This window comes from Lytechinus pictus, chromosome 5 (assembly GCF_037042905.1).
Source record: "Lytechinus pictus isolate F3 Inbred chromosome 5, Lp3.0, whole genome shotgun sequence".
Classification (NCBI taxonomy): Eukaryota; Metazoa; Echinodermata; class Echinoidea; order Temnopleuroida; family Toxopneustidae; genus Lytechinus; species Lytechinus pictus.
This window is the reverse complement of record NC_087249.1, coordinates 11,833,011-11,854,388: the sequence shown is the minus strand read 5'-3', so window position 1 is coordinate 11,854,388 and position 21,378 is coordinate 11,833,011. Positions and strand designations below refer to the sequence as shown.

The 21,378-nt window shown below is 38.0% G+C and overlaps 2 protein-coding genes across 3 annotated transcripts; both read left to right on the top strand.

Moving 5' to 3' along the window:
- Positions 1–496: 496 nt before the first annotated feature.
- Positions 497–9,611, top strand: LOC129262430 (uncharacterized). Of its 2 annotated transcripts, none has more exons than XM_054900548.2 (2): positions 497–911; positions 6,120–9,611. In XM_054900548.2, exon 2 carries the CDS (start codon positions 6,125–6,127, stop codon positions 7,628–7,630), a length of 1,506 nt encoding a protein of 501 aa, XP_054756523.2. In that variant the 5' UTR covers positions 497–911; positions 6,120–6,124; the 3' UTR covers positions 7,631–9,611. The 2 variants fall into 2 exon arrangements, with proteins under 2 accessions (XP_054756523.2, XP_054756522.2); XM_054900547.2 differs by having other exon boundaries at positions 538–883.
- Positions 9,612–11,214: 1,603 nt separating this feature from the next.
- LOC129260517 (beta-1,3-galactosyltransferase 1-like) lies at positions 11,215–13,580 on the top strand. Its single transcript, XM_064099819.1, has 2 exons — positions 11,215–11,531; positions 12,232–13,580. The coding sequence occupies exons 1-2, from the start codon at positions 11,454–11,456 to the stop codon at positions 13,411–13,413; spliced, it is 1,260 nt and encodes a 419-aa protein (XP_063955889.1). The 5' UTR covers positions 11,215–11,453; the 3' UTR covers positions 13,414–13,580.
- The last annotated feature ends 7,798 nt before the right edge of the window (positions 13,581–21,378 follow it).

Genomic DNA, 21,378 nt, shown 5'->3' with positions numbered 1-21,378 from the left:
AATTGAAAATGGGGACAGAACCACGATGTCCAGATTACCTTATTTTTTTCGTCTGTTAATTGCTTAAAAGTAAGACATTTTCTGAAATATAATGTCGATATACAAATGCATGGCAAGTTCATGACAAGATACGAAGAATATACCAATTATGCATTTAGGAAAGAGGAGACTCGGCCCCTTAGTTTGTAAAAGGTCATTATCATGGGGCACAAACATGACAAAAGAGACTTTTTTGCTAGATGTGTTTGATCTAAGTATAACCATAATAATCGGAAAACATTTCGCTCTCATGCCACTTTCCCGAATTTGTAGAACGCCTTAAGCTCGATTGTACACCGACAATACACCCCTGTTAGAGAGTCAAACAGACGTTACCCGTTTTCTTTAAAAGTTATGTAATCTTGGCTATTGTCATGATTGTAAAGATCGGTTCGCTACACCACGCGGTTTATAAATCTGTTCTGATTCGATGGTTTTTCTTCACCTAGTAAGGAATACACTCACAATGCTTTTACTTCCCGGTTATCTCCCTGCAAGAATTGAAAGTTATATTCTTCAAGGAATGTTATATTGCTTCCCATGTGCGCACGGATGGAGAGTCTGTTTCAGAGCCGAAGGATAAAACTTCACCAATCTTACAAAATGTCTTGAAGACCATTGCTATCTTTTGTTATAAATTGGAAGAATAATGGATTCAACATTCACAAGCAGTTCTCAGGAGTGAAACGACAGGAGGAAGCATTTTGGGAACATCATTGGAATACCAAATTTGTTACATTCTTCAGATTTTTATATAGATTCCTGAGCACATTTCATGACTGTGACGTCATAACGAATGCAGATTCATTTGCGAATATAATTCATCCTCTTCGAAAATTCTGAGGCGAGTATAACTGTATTGTGATTTGGGCGTAAGTGACGTGTCATAAAAGTTATGGTAACGGATGATAATTGTGACTTTAATTGTTATGTGATCAAGGGAATCATACTCATTTCTCAATTCATGTAGTTATACAAATGTTAATTATTTCATAAAAATGATTTTTTTTTTGGCGTACGAATATATACATAGTATCCATATTATTATTGTTATTATTATTATTATCATTATTATTATTTTATCATTATCATTATTATTATTATTATTATCATCATCATCATTATCATTATTATAATTATTATTATTATTATATAATATTTGTGTTTATCAGTTGGACTGATTGAAACGAATCATCCTCCAATGAACACTCAAATTTCTTGGAATTTCAAAAAATATCTGGAATGTTCTGGTAGCTTTGTCTTTTTGATTATTCAGATGGGAGAAAAGTGGCAGGAATCTTGCCTACAATGCAATGCCTGCTGCATTACAGTTAAGAATATACATAAGATTTTCACAAAACTGCTTTAGTAAGGATATTGGTAACACTTTTGATGTAAGTGGAATTTTGTGGTTTAATTATTGTCAAGTCTATGGAAATTCCCAAATATTCGTGGAAATATATCTTACATCTTACCTATTTCTTAATAATGTTGCTGTGCTTTTATCTTGGATTGGGAGGCAAGAATTGTTTTGATGTATTTTGACAACGGAAACGAAAAACAGCTACTGCTGCTGACGAGTATATGATATACAGGGTGGCATTTAGAGGATAATAATCAGAGACATTAACATGAATTTATAAATACATACAGTAAAGGGACACTGGGTTACGGTTGGGGGGCTTGGGGCCATTGACCCCCAAAAGTTTCACGACCAAGAAAAAACAAGATTTAGAAAAGTAAAAAAGGGGTGCATGAAATATGACAATTTTACTTAAAAAATATATTTTTGAATGAGAAATGTCAATATTTTTGCTCTCTCGCTTCACTTGCAGCTTTTAAGGAGTTTTGCACCATACGCCATGTCTGCCCCTCAAATTTTGGGACTCATTACGCCACTATGAAGCAGACATATTCAACAAAATGATAAAATACATGTATAGGATTTCTAATATAATGCACATTTCGCGTATTACTTGTTATGATTAACTATAACAACTCTACGGTTGCTCTGCTCGGCCTCGATAGGCCCCCATGTATGTGGTATGTACCATATGTCTCAACCAAATTACACCCTTGAAATGACTTCCAATTAATATACTAGTAAATGATTCTGGGAGGATTCGTTATGTCTGGAAAGTTTGTTAATACCCATTTCAGTTTAATACCAAAATATACCGTAAATTATCTATGCTTGGGAGAACGTCGCTCATTTTTGTAATAAGTATGAAAAGTAAGTTGAGTAATGAATAAACCTCCCACTTGTGAGCGTTTTTGAGAGGTGATTCATTTGGGTATTCGCCTTCTTGCCATAGGCAGCGGAAGCGGGGGGTGGGACGGGGTGACATGTCCCCCCTAAATATGAGGTGGGGGACGGTCCCCCCTAAAATTTTTGTTGATACCCTTTTTTTTTTTTTTTTTTTTTTTGCTTGTCCAAAAATAGTTGATAACCTTTTTTTTTTTTTTTTTTGCTTGTCTAATTCTTTTGCTGGTCCCCCCTTATTTTTTGGGCTTCCGCCGCCATTGCTTCTTGCATTGTCCAACGCCTCAAAGTATATTGGAATCAACAAATTACTGGGCAAGGAGTGCGCCAAAGTTGTTGGTGAGGAGAAGGTGCTTTGATAGTTTTTGCTTTGGTTTCTTTAAAGTACGTTTTGCTTAAAGGTCAAATCCACCCCCACAAAGATGTTGATTTGAATAAAAAGAGAAAAATCAAACAAGCATAACGCTGAAAATTTGATCAAAATCGGATGTAAAATTAGTAATTTACGACATTTAAAAGTTGGGCTTATTTTTCACAAAACAGTTACATGCACAACTCAGTGATATTTAACTGAGAGAGTCGATGATGTCCCCTGCTCACTCACTATTTCTTTTGTTTTTTATTGATTGAATTATACCATATTTCAATTTTTATAGATTTGACAATAAGGACCAACTTAATTGACTTAACCATAATCTGTTAAAATAATTCCGCATGTCCAGGGAGGAATACAATTTTGTTTCACATTACAATGAGGAGAAAATTGAAATAGTGAGTGGGTGACGTCAACAGTCTGCTCATTTGAATATGAAATTAAGCTAAACTTTAAAATGTCATAACTTTCTTATTTTACATCCGATTTTGATGAAATTTTCATTGTATAATGCTTTTGGTTTTTTTCTCCTTTTATTCAAATTAACTTTTTGTTGGGGTGTTTCGATGCTCGATCTTGATTTAAATGGTTGAGTGTGAGGAAGTCCCAGTCTGGGATGGTTCTCAGGATAAATTAGTAATTTCAACAGTTTTTGCTGGTGGAGGTGGGGGGTTAAACATATGAAAGTACGTTTCATAAGGGGCCTTTAGACCGAGCTCCGAACTTTTCGCACTACATGTAGAATGGCTAGGCGCGAAACAGCAAGCACTTCGCGCAATGTTGTTACACGACTAAATTTCCGGAGCAGTAGTAGCGGTTCCCAGTCAAGCCTCTGCTTAAATCGGACACAGCCCCTGTAACAACAACAAAAAAAGACTTGAAGGATGCTCTGTTTAGTATGGCTTCATTTTATCTATCATTTTTTGTGTGTTTGGGTTCCACCAGACAATTGAGCAACAGTCTCGGGTCGACCCTATCAGTGTACTTGTATGCGATGTCTTTAACCTTCTTGGTACAGTCAAAGATCCTCTGTCCTTTTTTAAAATATGCATGAGCGAAAAGGAATTGCATTTGTTTCCCTGGTCATGGGAGTCAAGGTGGGGTGATGGAACACACGTACGAATGGAAGAGGGGCTTGGGGCCATGGACTCCCAAAAATTTTCACGACCTGGAAGAAATGGGGAGAAAGGGTTGAATATATCATTATTTTCGGAATACTATGGTAAATCTATCACAAATTTGCATTTTTGTATTAATCCGGTCAATACTTTTGCTCGCTCACTTCCTTCGATCGCAGCCTTTCAGAAATTTGGCCCCATACGCCATGTCTGGCCCTAACGAATCACCCCTCACAAATGGAGGGCTCATTTCCTGCGCATCCTAATTTCATACCCTTGACAAAAGTGAGCTACGATCGCCCAAGCATGAATAACTTTCAGATATTCTGTTGAATCTTGAGTTTTCCATACACCTATAGATAGACACACTGGAGATTGACATTGACTGGGTCATAGTGATAAACAAATTGAAATAACATGAACATTTCTGCAATTTATAATTACGACACATTATGCTTGAAATTTCTTTTAAAGTAAAAAGGCATAATGCATACAGCGTAATTTTAACGATGAAATTTGATTATCATGTAATATCCCGTGTAGTCTTTGCTCTGTGTAGTTAGTTGGAACACAGCAGGGGCGTAGACAACGGGGGGGGGGGGGTGAGGGGGATGCATCCCCCCCCACCTCACAAGGTGGGGGGGGGGATGGCATGTACAATCATCCCCCCCAGGTTTTGGGGAATGATATTTGGTTACTTAATAAGTCATAATGATGATAATAATAGTAATAATGATAACAATTATAATATTAATAATAATAATAATTATGATGATGATAATAATAATCCTCATCATTATTGTAATTGTGTTTATTGTTATTAGCCGCATTCACACGGTGAAAGCCAATTCAGACCGTAAAAAAAAGAAAATCTTACAAGTATTTTGTGGTTATCTTGTGGTTTGGAAACCACAAGATAACCACAAGATTAATCGCGCATATTTTGCAGGGCGCGCAATCTCGTGGTGTGGAAACCAAAAGATAACCACGAGTTTTGCGTTTTTCTGAAGAGGTGTAACAGCAAAATTCACAGAGATAAATAAATACGTAGTGTGGTTCAATATGCAATACTATGTGTCAGTCCATTCTGTATTCGTATGCCACGGTGTGTAGATCTTGTCGATGTATGTCTGTCCATTCAAGGCGTAGTATGTGTGTGGTGCGCGCACCCGTGTGTGTGTGTGTGTGTGTGTGAGTATGAGGGTGTGTGCGTGCGCGCTTGTGTGTGTTATTTTACCTCATTAAGTATGCATCAGATTGCACGATTTCAAGTTCAAAATTGCAAAAGCTCCCTACCGTGGGAGGGGGGATAACCTCGCTCGGGCGCCTAGCGTTGGCACCCCAGTCATCCCCCCCAGGTGTACGAACCTGTCTACGCCACTGGAACACAGTGTATTACGAAATCAAACAAATCAAAATATGATTTATCCATCACTTCCCTCACTCGCTCCGATATCTTGTATATGCTTCATAAATTCATTTATTATTTCGCTTATACATGTAGGGCCCCGTAACACAAAGGTTAGCGATTAATCGCTAACTTGAAAGAACAATTCTGATTGGTTCCTCGTCAGTCTATTGAGCAAAATGATAGATCATGCCATTTAGCGATTAATAGCAAACCTTTGAATAACAGGGCACAGATGCAAGGTGATCGATCTCAGTGAAATTGGAAATTTAACCAATAAAATACAGTCAATGCCCCGCCCCACCCACCCCTCCCCAAAAAATGGATTCAAAATCAATTTCAGATAAAGATTTTGAATTTAATTCTTTCTTTCTTTCTTTTTTTGGGGGGGCACACCATCTGACCATGTGCACTGACGAAGACTGTCACTCTAGCCCGTATTCTGAAGTCAGGTAGACCATGGTCCAACTCTGTGCTAAAATTATGGAAAGCCAAAAATATCAAATTGTCCTTACATCGTATGTTACTTATGTTTACTGTGCTCTGTCCTAACTCGTGACTGGTATAGAAAACTATCTTATATATCCTTCCGAAACAGTAAAGAATGAGTAGAGAGAAAATGAGCCGATAAATTGACATTCTACTGTTACAGATTTTTGCCGTTTTGGGCTATCCATAGTTAAACCACAACTTTAAACCAGAGTTTAAATTGAACCCGACTTCAGAATACAGGCCCTTGCCTTTCATTCTGGAGAGCTATTTTCCGGTTTCTTTTAAAATCCATGATTTTAATTCGTCTGTGGCATTCTACCAAAGTCGTGATTATCGTTGTAATATCTATGTAGTATGCATATAGCGTATTTAGGATGTAACTGTATTTTGCTTATTTTTATCCGATTTTTATCAATTCTGTTTTAGTGACGATGGGGCCGCGCCGAACCCTGGCCAAGCTAACCTACATCACCATTCTGGTATTTGGATTCATCTGTGGAATACTCAACTTCCAACATTTATGGCACATAGAGCCCGAAATCCCTCGAACTCGATTGTCTCTCTCGAGAAAGACTGGACATGGAAAACTCCAGAAAAAAGACCATAGTTTGGGCAGCGGTAGTGAGAGTTGGCTGAACTTCCCAAGTCTACGGGTGGAAAAGAGGCCCGCTGGCGAAAAGGAGATGGATGAGAGTGCAGAAGAAGAGGATATCATGAAACTCCGTGAAGATGTAGAAATAGCCCTTCTAAGGTTGGAGATGGCAAAAAGGTTGAGGCACCGAGATGTTTCCATTAAATATCCGGGTAATTTTGGACAGGCAAAATTGAAAGCGGTGTATACTTCTGAGGATAAATCACCCAATACCGATGACTTACATCAGAGGACGGAACAGCACGATACCAGGAAACATGAAATACAGAATAATGGCATAGGTATAGATAAATTATTTAAAAAATTAAATGATATTGATGATTATTTAGAAAAGGAGGAAGATGCTGTGATCAAGGATGACCCTAATCTCAATGCGGATGTTGAACGGGCTGTGCCTGTTTTAAATGTTAAACGCTACGTGGACGAGCCTGTAGACCCGCATGAGTACAACTATATTTACAATCCATCCCATGTCTGTTTAGACAAAGATGGACACCCTCGTAGGGTCTTTATAATCTTCCTGGTAGTCACCGCACCAGGACACTTCCAGAGGAGGCATGTCGTCAGACACACCTATGGTGACCAGAAACAATGGCCTGCCCTGAAGAGAGGTATCTTCGCCACGGTGTTCCTTCTAGGGAAGACCTTCAACGCTACTCTGCAGAGGATGATAGATGAAGAGGCCCAGAAACACAACGACATCCTCCAGGAGGACTTCATTGATACCTATGCGAACCTCTCCCGGAAGACGGTTATGGGACTGAAGTGGGTGACAAATCACTGTCGTCACGCGTATTTCGCCATGAAGATAGACGACGACTCCATGATTAATCAGGGTCGGTTTCTGTGGATCTTCAAGGAATCTTCGTTCACCAACTGGACAGCCTCCGAAACCATGTGGGAAGCACCAGTGTTGCGTAGCAATTTAAGCAAGTACTACATCTCCAAGGAATACTACCCCGCCCCAACATACCCACCGTACATGAACGGTCCTGGTTATGTGATGTCGTCGGACTTGGTTGAAGCAGGGTACCACATGGCTCTCAAGACACCCCTCTTCCCGTGGGAAGATGTCTTCCTAGGAACGTGCTTCAAGAAGATGGGGTTCAAGCCAGTTCAGCATAAACGCTTCTTGTGGATATCAGACCCTGGATTTTTCACTGGTAACAGCGAGAGGACCATCGTCACATCGATACGTTCCTATGTTGTGGTATCAAACCTTCACCCAGATACCATGAAGTTTGTTTGGTTTACGTGCAAGATCAAATTAATAAAACCGAGGTGATGCTTTTGCCCTTGGCCTTCAACTCAATGCAATGTTATCGAATAATTTAATGTTTTTGTATTCAGCACGAGCGCCTTTGAGATATTGTATCTTCAATTATTATCTCCGGCACGCTAAGTTGCCATGGATCAATGTCCATGTTGTCTCGAGAACATTATGATCTTGTACGACGCTAAAAAGTAAAGGATTTTGCTCAATTATGCGTTACTGCATCATCAGGCTTTCGCATCCGTTACCATGGTTATCTAGCAATAGCATGGAGCAATGTATCTCTACTTTCTTGATTTAACATGTTTGATAAGCATAATGGAAGGTATATTTATTTATGGTGATGATGGTGATGATGATGTTGAAAATTACCCAAGTAAGAATTTTGATGAAGGTTTGCCAATTTATAGACAGTTATTCACTTTAACAGGTTAATGTTAACTGTATTAATAATAACCACTGCAGATTTGTTGTTATGGGGTATCAACACCAATAGAGTATTATTAATTCAAAGGTCATACATGTATTTATCTTAATTACCATAATAACTCCAATAATATTGTTCTTGCGATAATTGCAATAATCGCCCACCAATATCAGACAGACATGAACATTCACTGAAAAGGAAATGAAACCATCAGTATAATTCGAGTAGTGATTAGAAGATGTATAGGTTTAAGACAAAACCAAGAATTACATTGACACTACGTTCTCCCTTGCTTAGGCATCATTTCCCAAATTCAAGTAATGGTGACCAATTTGTTTTCTGTTGTTTCTCGATACTTACCAAGCTGACATAAACAACATCTTTATTTTTGTCGATTTCTGATATCAAGTATTAAAATTTCAGATACCAAATGACAAAGTATGAATCACAAAGATTTCGTTTCATATCGAGTTAGCGAAGAGATACCTTTCATAATTGATATCGGTCTTTGTATAAGTAACTTGACATTGAGGAATAAAATGCTTTCTCTATTTTTTTTTCATTAAAAAAAAATATTTTCTTTATCATGCTTATGTACGTGCTCGAAAAAAAATCGAATGTTTGACAAAGACAGAACATAACTTGCCACCTACGATTCAAGGAAAATCTGTTTGATATTGCAAAACCCTTTGAAATGAGAAAATAATCTGTATAATGGCTATGGTGTCCGATTCAAAATTAGAATAAGATAACGTTGACCCATAATTTCTATATATCAGAATGAGATACTTAATTGAATTTTTGATTGGTATTGATCGTTACAATCTAAAGAAATTAGATAGCTTTGCACCTGTCTAATAGTACATGTAACTTTTGTAAGGTTAATGATTATCAACCTCGTTTTCATAACAAGGCAACGAACTACCTCATCAGCTTATTCTTTATTTCAAACGAATGCTAAGTAGGATGGTGCTTTTCTAGAGTACCAGTTGTCATCTAATTCACAAAGTAGATTATTGTTTCATTCCTGCATGAATATTATCAAATCATGATTGTAATCATGAATATAATACGTGCAAGAAATAAGGCTTAAACTAATCCTACGCACACACACTTTCACTCTCACTCTATTAGGCACACGCACAGATTCATTACTTATCTCTCCCTCCTCTCTCTCTCCCCCCTCCCCCTCTCTCTCTGAACTTTAATGAACAGCACTGCGTAACATATATTTTTGTACATGTATATCTCTCTTTATATACACACCCACCCACCCACACACACATGCACACCATTATCTGGCATTATCCTACTATTGGGCAAATTACGCGATCCTGTTGAAAATAAGACTGCACAAGCAATAAATACTAGACATTCTGTAGGCCTAACTGTATATTGATATGGTGCTATAATAAACTACATCCTGTTATGTCAATCGCGGAATTACAAATCAATTCTAGTTTGTTTCGAAAATATATTTTGCAAGCTACTAAACTTTGTGAAACATTTACAAAATATTTTTAATGTTCATCAATTGTGATAATAAATGCATTTTTTATAACAAAATATTTTTTCTTCTGTTGTATTGCTTAATGTGAACCCGCCCATGTCACTGTCCAAGTTAATTGATTTGTTATTTAACAGAGGCACCACCTTGCACTTCAATGAACATAATATTGTGTTGATCAACGTCTGAAAAGCTGAAAGCATCAACAAAATGAATTGGTAATGGTTGTAAAACTATAATAATTGAAAACCACATTCGATTAGTTGTACAATCTATCTATATAAAATCAAAGAGTCAGATAAGGACGAATCTATTTTGTATTTTACTAAGGAAATCTTGCCACATAATTGGCGGAGTTCAGGCTTGCATGGTGGACGGGAGACGGGATGAATATGACCCATCCAAGGATTATTGATATTATACAGCAGCCCTTTAAGCAGATGGTTTTTAAAACTGATAACTTTCTTATTATGACGCACTCATTATTTTCTTGTTTTAATTTCCTCTCTTTATTAAAAACAATGGGGGGGGGGTTTTGGGGGGGTAGACTTAAGGGCTTCACTTCTTCCGAATTGCCTTTACATGGGAATATGAGGGACTGTCCTTGTAGAACATTTCAAATAGCAATACCACTTTAGTTAAGATTTTTCAATGAATTAGGTATGGAGATATATGTTTCATTTACAAAGAGAGGGGGAGAGAGAGGGAGATAAGGATAGAGAGTGGGAAAGGGTGTGTGTGCGTGTGTGCGAGCGTATGCAGAGATGGAGGATGTGTGTGTGTATGATCATGGACCAACATAGTAGTATAAATGGTACCCCTGAACCTGAACAGGTTCCAGCTTACTCGGCACTTGAGATGACTCGGCCACGCCAAAAAATTAGGTGCCGAGTTGTCAAAAGTCAGATTGCTATTTTGTTGACAAATGTTTGTATTGAATACAAATCATTTTCAATGTTTATACAATTTTTTTATTAATTCATGTAGTTTAGTATCAATAGTATCATAAGGTTAGAGTTAGGTTTTGGGTTAGGGTTAGGTTTCACCATGGACAATTCGGCACCTAATTTTTCGTCGGAACCGAGTTGTCCCAAGTACCAAGTTGACCTGGACATCGTATCTCGGGTGGGCTGGTCTTATTTTGCAAGCATGAGGGTGTACTTATTGCGTTTTGTGGTAATCCTTTAGTCTAACATGTCTAAAGGATTACTGCAAGCAGGTAACTGGTTGACCTTTTTATTCAATTAGTGACACAAATTGTCTTCTGCTTGTGAGATATAGCTTCTGAAACACTAAATCAGACACATTCATGAGCTGAAAGCAGCCTTATTCACACCAAATGCTGGAATAAGAAAGTTGATCTCTCTCTCTCCTTTGGTAATTAGGCCAAAACATCTATTTGTAGCTTGCATTTCGAAATGAAGTGCTATTTCTAATGCTGTGGTCACCTTTTTTGAAACCTTTGTAGGATTGTGCACACATTGAGTATTGAAAGGAAAAAAACAAATTGAGCATATAAGTGTTTGCCGTTGTCTGGGAGAAAGGGTGATTTGTCCGGTATCGGTGGAATTAAGTGGAAAAATCAATACGTTCTTGTAGGGGAAACACTTTCTTGAAATGGTTCTTACATAAGTCAATTCACCTGTTTAAGTTAAATATCATTCACTGAATTTCGTTCTTGTACAAGCAACACTACGCAATGGTTGTATTTGGACTCACATGAATTGTTATAATTTCACTTGAATTGAAAAGAGAAGTTTTTACCATTATTTGGCCATTGCTCAGGCTCATCTTCGGCAATATGCCTTAAGTGAACCAACACTTTCTTTTATAGAAATGAGACTTCGGGCCTGATCTTCTTCTATGGCACACGATTGTTATCAAGGTCAAACAATAATAAAATGAAGTTTTCCAAAGGATCGAAGAAGAATGAAAGACATTTCAGTTATGCTGATTCATTAAGTGGAACTAAAGTAAAGGTAACTGTGTTATATTTCTTAAACAATAACATGTTGTTTTGTTTCGAATAAGAATATGACATGAACAGTAATTCTAATCATCTAATATCATAATGAAATGTATCTCTGGACCTTAAAGGAAAAAGCTGTTTGGTTGCAATTCTGTCACCCACAAAAGGTGCAAATAAGAATTTATTTTTACATGTTTGTTGTAGTCTTTTAAGGTATACCGAGATATTCTATTTGAATGAATTATTTGGGGTGAATCACAAATTTTGCGAACCAGAGGGGTGCAATTTGCACCACCTCTGTGCAGGTTTTGGATCCGGGTATGGGCTTGACTCTCCCCAACACTGTTAACACTCCAGTGTTGATTTAACACCAGAGCGGAATCTATTATATCCACACCAGAGAAGTATTGAAGCAACACCAGTTTGGAATTAAAACCGATACTATTTTAATACTAATTGGTGTTGTATAAACACCTATCTGGTGTTAGACCAAAATCAAACTGGTGTCGTTTAACACTTCTCTGGTGGGGACATAATAAATAGAACCCGGGCTGATGGTAAATCAACACTGGAGTTTTTGCATTGCGCATGAAGATGCTAATTATTTTTTGTTTCGCTTTATGTTTGGATTGGCAAAATCTTGCTGTGTATAATAATTGACATGATTACCCACATCATTTTCCTCCTCTTGTTTTTCATTTTGCTTGTAGTTACCAAAGGCTTTCATCTCCTCCTTTGTTCGTTTCGTCTGGTCGCTCCTTGTTATTACTGCCTGCGTATATTTGTGGATACTCATCGAGAGTTTAAGTCTTTCCCATAAGAATCATATGACAACACGAGACAAAATGTTATTCCTTGAGAGTAGGAAATCTAACACCACACTCTCAAGGACAACTTTACAAACTGGTCTGAACCATACAGATTCATTCAGCACAAACAAGAGGTTCCTCGCGTATCAGCAGCCCTACGCAGCCCCAATTAAAGACTTGGAAAAGGGCAAGATGATGAATGGATCATTCCTGGGGTTGTATCTTTACGAACCCGTAGATGAGCACAAATACAAGTTCATTCACAATCCTTCTCTGTTCTGCAGAATGAAGAACTCGAAGCCGAAATCAATATTTTTGCTGATCATGATTCCGACCGCACCAATGAACATCGAACAGCGAAATGTTCTCCGCCGAGTTTATGGAGCAGAAAATGCATGGCCACGATTGAGTAAAGGGACAATTGAGACGGTGTTCTTACTTGGAAAGCCAATCGATGCGACGCTTCAGGGTGATATCAACAAGGAGGCTGCGATGTACGGTGACATCGTTCAGGAGGACTTCGTTGACTCCTACGAGAACCTTACGATAAAGACAGTCATGGGCCTGAAGTGGGTGTCCAACTATTGCCGACACGCAAGGTACGTCATGAAAAACGACGACGATTCCGTCATCATCCAGTTCAGGTTCTTCATGGCTTTCATAAACTCACCATCGTCGAACTGGGCTGCCGGATTGGCTCTCTTCAACTCACCGGTGGCACGCAACACCAGCGATAAGTTCTTCCTCTCGAAAGACTTCTACCGGTCCCCGACGTACCCTCCATATCTTAATGGCCCTGGATACATCCTATCGACCGATCTTGTGGAACGTACCTACCAAGTGGCCCTCACCACCCCCATCTTTCCTTGGGAGGATGTCTTCATTGGAATGTGTCTTCAGAAACTTGGCGTAGTGCCGCAAAATGTTGATAGTTTTTTGATGATCGCCCCCAAGTACTGGGCTGCTGATTTCAAGACGGACTGGTGGAAACCACTTTGGGTGAAGAAATATTCATTGATTAGTAACGTAGAACCCGAATACATATCGGCGATTTGGGACGCTGGTCGACTTCATAAAGAATGAGAAAAAAAATCTGCATTGAAATAACAGAGACCGGATGCATACAACGTAAGCAAAAGTGTAAAATCGATGTTTATCTTAACTGATAATAATAAATCATTATCTGGATGTTAGGAAAATACATGTAGCTAATAATAATAATAATAATAATAATAACAATGATAATAATATTTAGTTAGTTTTTTTTTCATTTGGGAGTAAGCGATCTTATATACATATTTCATGATCGTTTATTATAATTATAAGAAGTTGTGCAATAATTTTGTAACTCACACGTGTCATATAACAATTCCAATATTAAATGATTTCAGAAGTTTCAAAATAAACTTCCATTGCTTAGTGTATGTTCCTCTGTAGTAAATGGTGTCGGCCTATTTATTTATTTGTTTATTTATTTTCATTTCTGGCAAAGGAATACAAGAAAAACACATCATCGTAAAAAGAAAGATAACGTTTGTTTGACATATGATCAGATGTCTGATAAAGGTATTAAGTTTGTTCACTTGAATGTAGCCAGCCTTCTGAAAAATTACGATGAAATTAAACATATTTTGAATGTCAATGATACACACGTTTTTGCTTTACACGAAACTAGATTGGATAGCTCCATTTTAGATAGTGAAGTTGAAATACCTCATTACTCTATCATTCGTGCGGACCGTGATAGGAACGGAGGCGGGGTGGCAGTTTATGTGCACGAATCTTTGCATGTTGAGTTGATTAATCATAATTATCTTTCTGGGTTAGAGGCAATATGTTTACGGATCCACTTAAAAAACACTAAACCGTTATTATTCTTTAATTGGTACAGGCCGCCTACTAATAGTAGAATTGAGGTTTTTCATCAAAATGAACAATTTTTAGAATTTGCTTGTAGTGTTGTTTGTGACATTATTGTCATGGGTGATATTAACTGCGATATTACGAAAAAAACATTTTATGGAAACACCAAGATCTTTGACCAAATTAATACTGTATATTCGCTAAAATTTATAAATAACTCTTCATGAACCAGAGTGACAGATTCGTCTTCTACGCTTGTTGACCACATGTTAACTAATAACATGGATAAAGTGAAAGTTCACGGTGTTTTATATAATGGGATGAGTGATCATCACATTAGTTATTTTATATGGAAATCCCAACAAAAATTCTCATCTGTTGAAACTTATATAAGGTATAGAAAATCCAGAAATGTTTATTTGGAGCCTTTTAGAAATGACCTTCGTAATCAACACTGGAGGATAATAAAAGATGTTTATGATATTTTATGATATGACTCATAAGTTAATTGGTTCTCCTATTCAGTATTATTCTAACGCTGATTCTGCTTTAAGGATTTTAATCTTGATTTCTGGTGATGTAAATCCAAATCCTGGGCCAGTCAATCTAGGACAAGGCTCTCACGGCGAAATAAGATCTCCAATAGTTAATGTCAAAACTTATACCTATGATATTGATACTCTGTATTCCTTAAACACGGGATATTCTTCTCAATTTCGCTCCATAAATAAGGAGCTGTACAACAGGTTATTGTCTCTAAGTATTAATAGACGGAAGACACATCGAGGTAAGAGGGGTGGTCGCGATCGATTCACAGATAATTTGAAATTAGGTTTACTTAATTGCCGATCTGTTCGAAATAAATCCTCGCAGTTGCAAGATTTTATCATTGATCATAAATTTGATTTTTCATGTATTTGTGAAACGTGGTTGACTTCATCAGATGATGCTGTCATAGCTGATCTTTTACCATGTGGATACACATTCAAGCATCGCCCCAGGGCTTCAAGGCGTGGAGGTGGAGTTGCTTTTTTGTACAGAGACAGTCTCCATGTTGACATCAATGACCCAGGTCATTTCAACACCTTCGAACTGATGTCGGGAACAATATCTAATGGTCAGGTCAAGCTCGAGGTCATCATGATCTACCGACCACCTGGATTTCAAGGATTTTCACAGTTCCTGGAGGACTTTTCTTCACTCCTAGACGAGAGGATGTTCCGGCCTTATCCACTTGTGATAACGGGTGACCTGAACATTCACCTTGACAATCTTTCATCTCTTTATACTGTCCGGTTTCTTGACGTCATCAACAGTTATGGTCTGACTCAGCTGGTTACATCACCCACACATGATCATGGTCACATCTTAGATGTTGTTCTTGTGCGGAGCTCGGACAGGCTGCAGATATCATCACCTCGAGTCGTTCCAGGTATATCAGATCATTCTGCGGTTACATGCTTCCTTCGACTTCCCAAGGCCCCACGGCTTGACAGAGTATGTACATCGCGTAACATCAAAGATGTTGACCGGGAAGCCTTCGCGAAGGACGTTGCTGAGAGTGACATTATACCTTCCTTGTTACAGAATGTCGACACTGCAGTGAGCAATTACAACTCGATTCTATCTTCTCTTCTTGACAGCCATGCTCCTGCTAGGACCCGTAAGATCAAGAATAGGGTTGACAGTCCATGGTACACTCCTGAGATCACTGATGCTAAACGAAAACGTAGGCAACTTGAGCGTAGATGGCGGTGTAACGGCAAACTTCAGTCTGATCGTTTGACGTACTCGGCACAACGCAATCTCGTGAAGCATCTAGTGGAAGAATCCAAGCGTGCGTACTACACCAAGTTAATCACGGACTGCGGTGATGACGCCAAGAAACTCTTTTCAACAGCTAATTTTCTCCTGAACCAGAAGCAGTGTTCTCCTCTTCCTTCACATGTCGACAGTGAAGAGATGGCACAATGCTTTATCAACTTCTTCCACTCCAAGGTTCATTCTATATGTGACTCCCTTACTCCTGATGAGTCATTACATGATCCTCTTACAGCATCATCGTTTGAGACGATTCAACCAACCACGCAAGATGAAGTTCACAAACTACTCCGTAGACTTCCTGCCAAGTCATGTCTACTCGACCCGATCAACACCATTCTTATTAAAGATTGTTCATCATCTTTTGCATATATTTTTTCTCAGATTGTAAACCTAAGTATTGATCATGCTCATGTTCCTTCTGTGCTGAAAACTGCCCACATCATTCCTGTACTTAAAAAGCCTAATCTTGATCCAGAAATTCTGTCTAACTATCGCCCTGTCTCCAACCTTCCATTTTTGTTTAAATTGCTTGAAAGAATAGTTTTTGCTAGATTAACTGACTACTGTCTTGAAAATAACCTACTCGACCCATTTCAATCTGCCTACCGTCCCCACCACAGTGTAGAGACCCTCCTTCTTAATGTATCTAGTTCCATTCTCCATGAAATGGATGTGGGAAAGGTAACTGCCATGATACTCCTCGATCTGTCTTCTGCCTTCGACACTGTTAACCATAATGTTTTGTTGAATTCTCTTAAATCTCTCGGAGTAAAAGGTAGAGCCTTAGAGTGGTTCAGGTCATATTTGTCATGTCATTCACAAGCAGTCATGATCAATGGCTGTTCTTCTGAGTTTTTACCTCTGACCTGTGGTGTTCCGCAAGGCTCTGTGGGCGGGCCGGTCCTCTTCTCATTATACCTGATAGGACTGAAAAACGTTTTCCGGAATTACTCTCTGCATTATCATATTTACGCAGACGATATCCAGATTTTTGTATCCTTCAAGCCCCATTCAGCCGCTGGCGCGATTTACAATCTTGAAAAATGTGTAAGAGATGTTCATACTTGGTTAAGTTCACATTCTTTGAAGTTAAACTTTGCTAAATGTGAATTCTTATTGTTCGGTTCGAAGAGTCAGTTGTCTAAAATAACTGTTACATCTATTAACATTGCAGGTCATAATATTGCCGTATCTCAAGCTTGTCGTAATCTTGGCGTGTTCCTCGATTCAAGCATGACTATGTCTTCTCATATTCAACATGTTTGCAAATCTGTCCGTTACCAGTTACGTAACCTTGGTTTCATACGTAAATACCTGACCCGTAGTGCCACAGAGAAGATTGTACATGCTTTAATATCATCTAGACTTGATTTTGGCAATGCCCTACTGTTCAACCTTCCCAAATCTCAATTAACATGTTTACAGAAACTTCAGAATGCTGCTGCTCGTATAATATCATTGAGTACCAAATCAAGCCACATCACCCCTGTACTTAAAGATCTGCACTGGTTGCAAATTAGTGATCGTGTAATATTCAAAATTCTTTTGCTTGTTTATCACTGTGTTCACGGCACCGCTCCACAGTACAATATCACTCTCATTAATAGATATACCCCTTCTCGATCTTTACGGTCCCAAAACTCAGGATTTCTGTTTGTTCCCAAATGTACATCAAAATGGGGGGATAGGGCTTTCATACATGCGGGTCCTTCACTCTGGAACTCTCTTCCTCTTGTTATCCGTGACACCAAGTCTGTAGAATTATTTAAAAAAAAACTGAAAACATACTTGTACAATGCTGCATACACATGATTAACCAATATTATTTTTCACCTCTATATATGCTATTTTTTCTCACTCTTTTCACTTTTTCACCTGTGCGCCTTGAGCATTATATTTTTAATGGATTTGGCGCCTTATAAATTGCATCTATTATTATATTAATGACGCTGTCAATAAGTGGGAAATAATGCTATTAGAAGTTGTTAATAAACATATGCCCATAAAATCTAAGTGCATTCGTAAAAAATCTTCTCCTTGGATGAATAATAAGATCTTGTCTTTAATGAAAGAAAAAGATAAAGCTGAAAGAAAGGCCAAAACTAAAAACGATAATGATTTATGGAAATTATATAAAACTCTGAAAAATAAGGTCACTTTTGTCATCCGGAAATCTAAACGTAAATATTATTGTGACAAATTATCAAATGTAACAAATAGAAATGACTCTTGGAAAATACTAATATCCGTTATGGGCAAAAACAACAACTCGTCTAATAGCACTTTTCCCAAAGTAATGTCAGATGAAGTGGCTAATGGTTTTAACAATCACTTTGCTAATGTGGCGTTAGAAATTGCTGATGAGTCAACAAATGTACACCATGATCATGTAGCGTCCACTCTGCATGAAAACCTTAAGTTTTAGCCTGTCTCTGAAAACGATGTGTTGAAAGAGGTTCATAATTTGAAGAATACAAAGTCTGTTGGTCTAGATGGTATTTCAGTATATATAATTAAAGAATCAATTCCAGTTTTAATCGAACCTATTACTTTCTTGATAAATAAATCTTTATGTGATGGTGTTGTACCTGAGAAATGGAAAGTAGCCAAAATTGTTCCTATTCACAAGAAAGGTGATAAGTTTGAATTTAACAACTATAGACCGATATCGATTCTTCCCTGTGTGTCTAAATTAATTGAAAAAATTGTGCAAAAGCAATTGCTTCGTTGTTATATTGAAACTCATTCTTTACTTTCTGCATTTCAATCTGGATTCCGTCCGAAACACTCTACCACTACTGCTCTTGCTAAGGTAACGGATGACTGGTTTCGTTCTATGGACAATGGGCAGTATACAGGGGCTATTTTTATAGACCTTCAAAAGGCTTTCGACCTGGTCGATCATGCAATTCTCCAATCCAAACTTAAAAATATTGGTATATCTGTTGATGAATCGCATTGGTTCAAAAGTTATTTGACTAATAGAAGAATACGTACATCCAATAATGGAATTTTATCAGAAGAAAGGGTCATTTTTAAGGGATTACCCAAGGGATCTCTCCTTGGACCCTTACTGTTCATTTTATTTATTGATTATATAATTTCTGTATTTAAAGAGTGCACCGTACACATTTATGCTGACGACACAGTAATATATTTCTCTCATAAAGATATTAGAGTTATCGAACTCGTCCTTAATAAGGAGCTGGAAAGTCTATCTGCCTGGATGAACAGGAATAATTTGAAAATAAACTATGATAAAACTGTAAGCATGTTGATTGGAACACCTAAAATGTTTAATAGGTCACAACATTTACAAATAAAAATTGACTGTCATTTACTGACTCAAGTGAATAGCTTTAAGTATCTAGGTGTCTTTGTGGATGAAAACATGAAGTGGGACTATCACGTAAATTATTTATGTAAAAAATTGGGGAGAATGATTGGTTATATTGCATGGCTAAAGCATTTTGTAAATTTGTCAGAATTAAAGTTAATATATAACTCAATAATTTTACCTCATTTTGATTATGGTGACATTATCTATCAATCTGCAAACAAATCTCTACTTGACCAACTTCAAAAAATTCAAAATAGAGCTGGAAGAATATTCTTGAAAATTGACCCCTATTCACACACTTCAACCTCTCAAATTCATTCTATTCTGGGTTGGGACACTATTCAAAAGAGACAGTATACTCACTTGATATTATTCATGTATAAGATTTGTAACAACATGTCCACTGAATATATGAAAAATTTGTTTCATACAAAAGCTACTACTTACCCTCTTAGAAATGAAAATAATATATGTTTACCCAGACCTAGAACCAATAGTTGTAAAAGATCTTTCTCTTACCGAGCTGCCTCTGAATTCAACAGAATCCCTTTGTGCGTGCGTAATGTCACCACTTTCAATTCTTTTAAAAATACATTTTTGAAAAATATCTGTGCTAAATGAAATTAAATCACTGATTTGTACCGGGGGAGGGGTGGTAGGTGTAGGTTATATGATTTTTCTTTGTTTTTAATATAACTCCCTTGATGAGCCACTCTCATTGGTGATCGACTTCTGCAATCTTTACCACGTTGACGTCCGTTATGTTTCTTCTGGCTTCCTTTTTCTCCCAAGCTCTTCTGCCATCCCTACAGTGTTAAGTAAGGATTGCAGTAAGGATATGACTCACTTGGTTACATACCCTCTTCGGTAGTGGACGTTTACAATCCATACAACTTTAATGCCAAATTCCTTCTGGCTTCCTTCAGCACTGGACTTTTCCTGCCATTCTTACCGCCGAGTTTCTTACATGACTCCCTTGGTTTTCTATACTCATCGGCAATCGACTTCAGTCCTTACTGAGGACAATAAATGACAATTTTTTTCTGTCTCTCTTTGTCTACCGTCCTTTTTAGCAATTGAATACATCAGCCATCCTCACTGTCAGGTTTCTTCTGTCAACTTCTCCTGCAATCTTTACTAATGACGTCGATGCCATTTATATTCTGGACCTCTTTGTCACCCAACCTCTTCCATTATCCTTACTGTCAGGTTTCTTCTGTGACTCCCTGGGTTACCTACCCTCAGCCGAGATCTACGTCTCCTGCAAACGTTACTAAAAATATCTATCAGTGGCTCCCTTCATCACCCAACCTCTTCTGCCATCCTTCATTACGCAAGCTTCTGTGATCCCCTTGGAAACCAAAACTCATCGACAATCGATTTCTTTTGCAGTCCTTTCGACGCGATGTCACTTATGTTTCTCCCGACTCCCCTTTTCAACCACCCTCTTCGGCAATCCTTACTGTCGGGTTTCTTCTATGAATCAGTTAGTTACTCACCCTCATTTGCAATCAGTTTCTGCAATCCGCAAGACGTTGTGTCATTTATGTTTCTTCCGGTTCCCTTTGTGACTCAACCTCTTCTACCATACTTACCGTCAAAGTTCATCTATGACGCCCTGGGTTACCTACCCTCATCGAAAATGGACTTTTCCAGTAATCCTTACTAAAACTTTGTGTGGTTTGTGTTTCTTCTGGCTCCCTTTATCACCCAACTACTTCTGCCATCCTTATTCTCAGGTTTCCCTTTTGACTTTCTTGGTTACCCAACCCTTTCGGCAAGCGACTTCTCCTGCATTCAAATAATGACCACGTTGATGCCAGTTATGTTTCTTCTAGCTTTCTTCTTCTTCTACCTTCTTAGTGTCAGGATTCTTCTTTGACTCCCTTGGTTACCCAACATTATCGGCGACGTACTTCTGCAATCCTTAGGACGTTGATGTCACATATGTTTCTCCGGACTCCCTCGTCAACCACCTACTTCGGTATTCCTTTTTGTCGAGTTCAATCTTTGGTTACTCA

What these genes read in the sequence shown, in the direction of transcription:
- LOC129262430 (XM_054900548.2), top strand. Translation starts at nt 6,125, where the DNA reads ATGGGGCCGCGCCGAACCCTGGCCAAGCTAACCTACATCACCATTCTG.
- LOC129260517 (XM_064099819.1), top strand. Translation starts at nt 11,454, where the DNA reads ATGAAGTTTTCCAAAGGATCGAAGAAGAATGAAAGACATTTCAGTTAT. An exon ending in TAAGTGGAACTAAAGTAAAG is followed by an intron (nt 11,532 to 12,231) that starts GTAACTGTGTTA and finishes TTTTGCTTGTAG; the next exon opens with TTACCAAAGGCTTTCATCTC.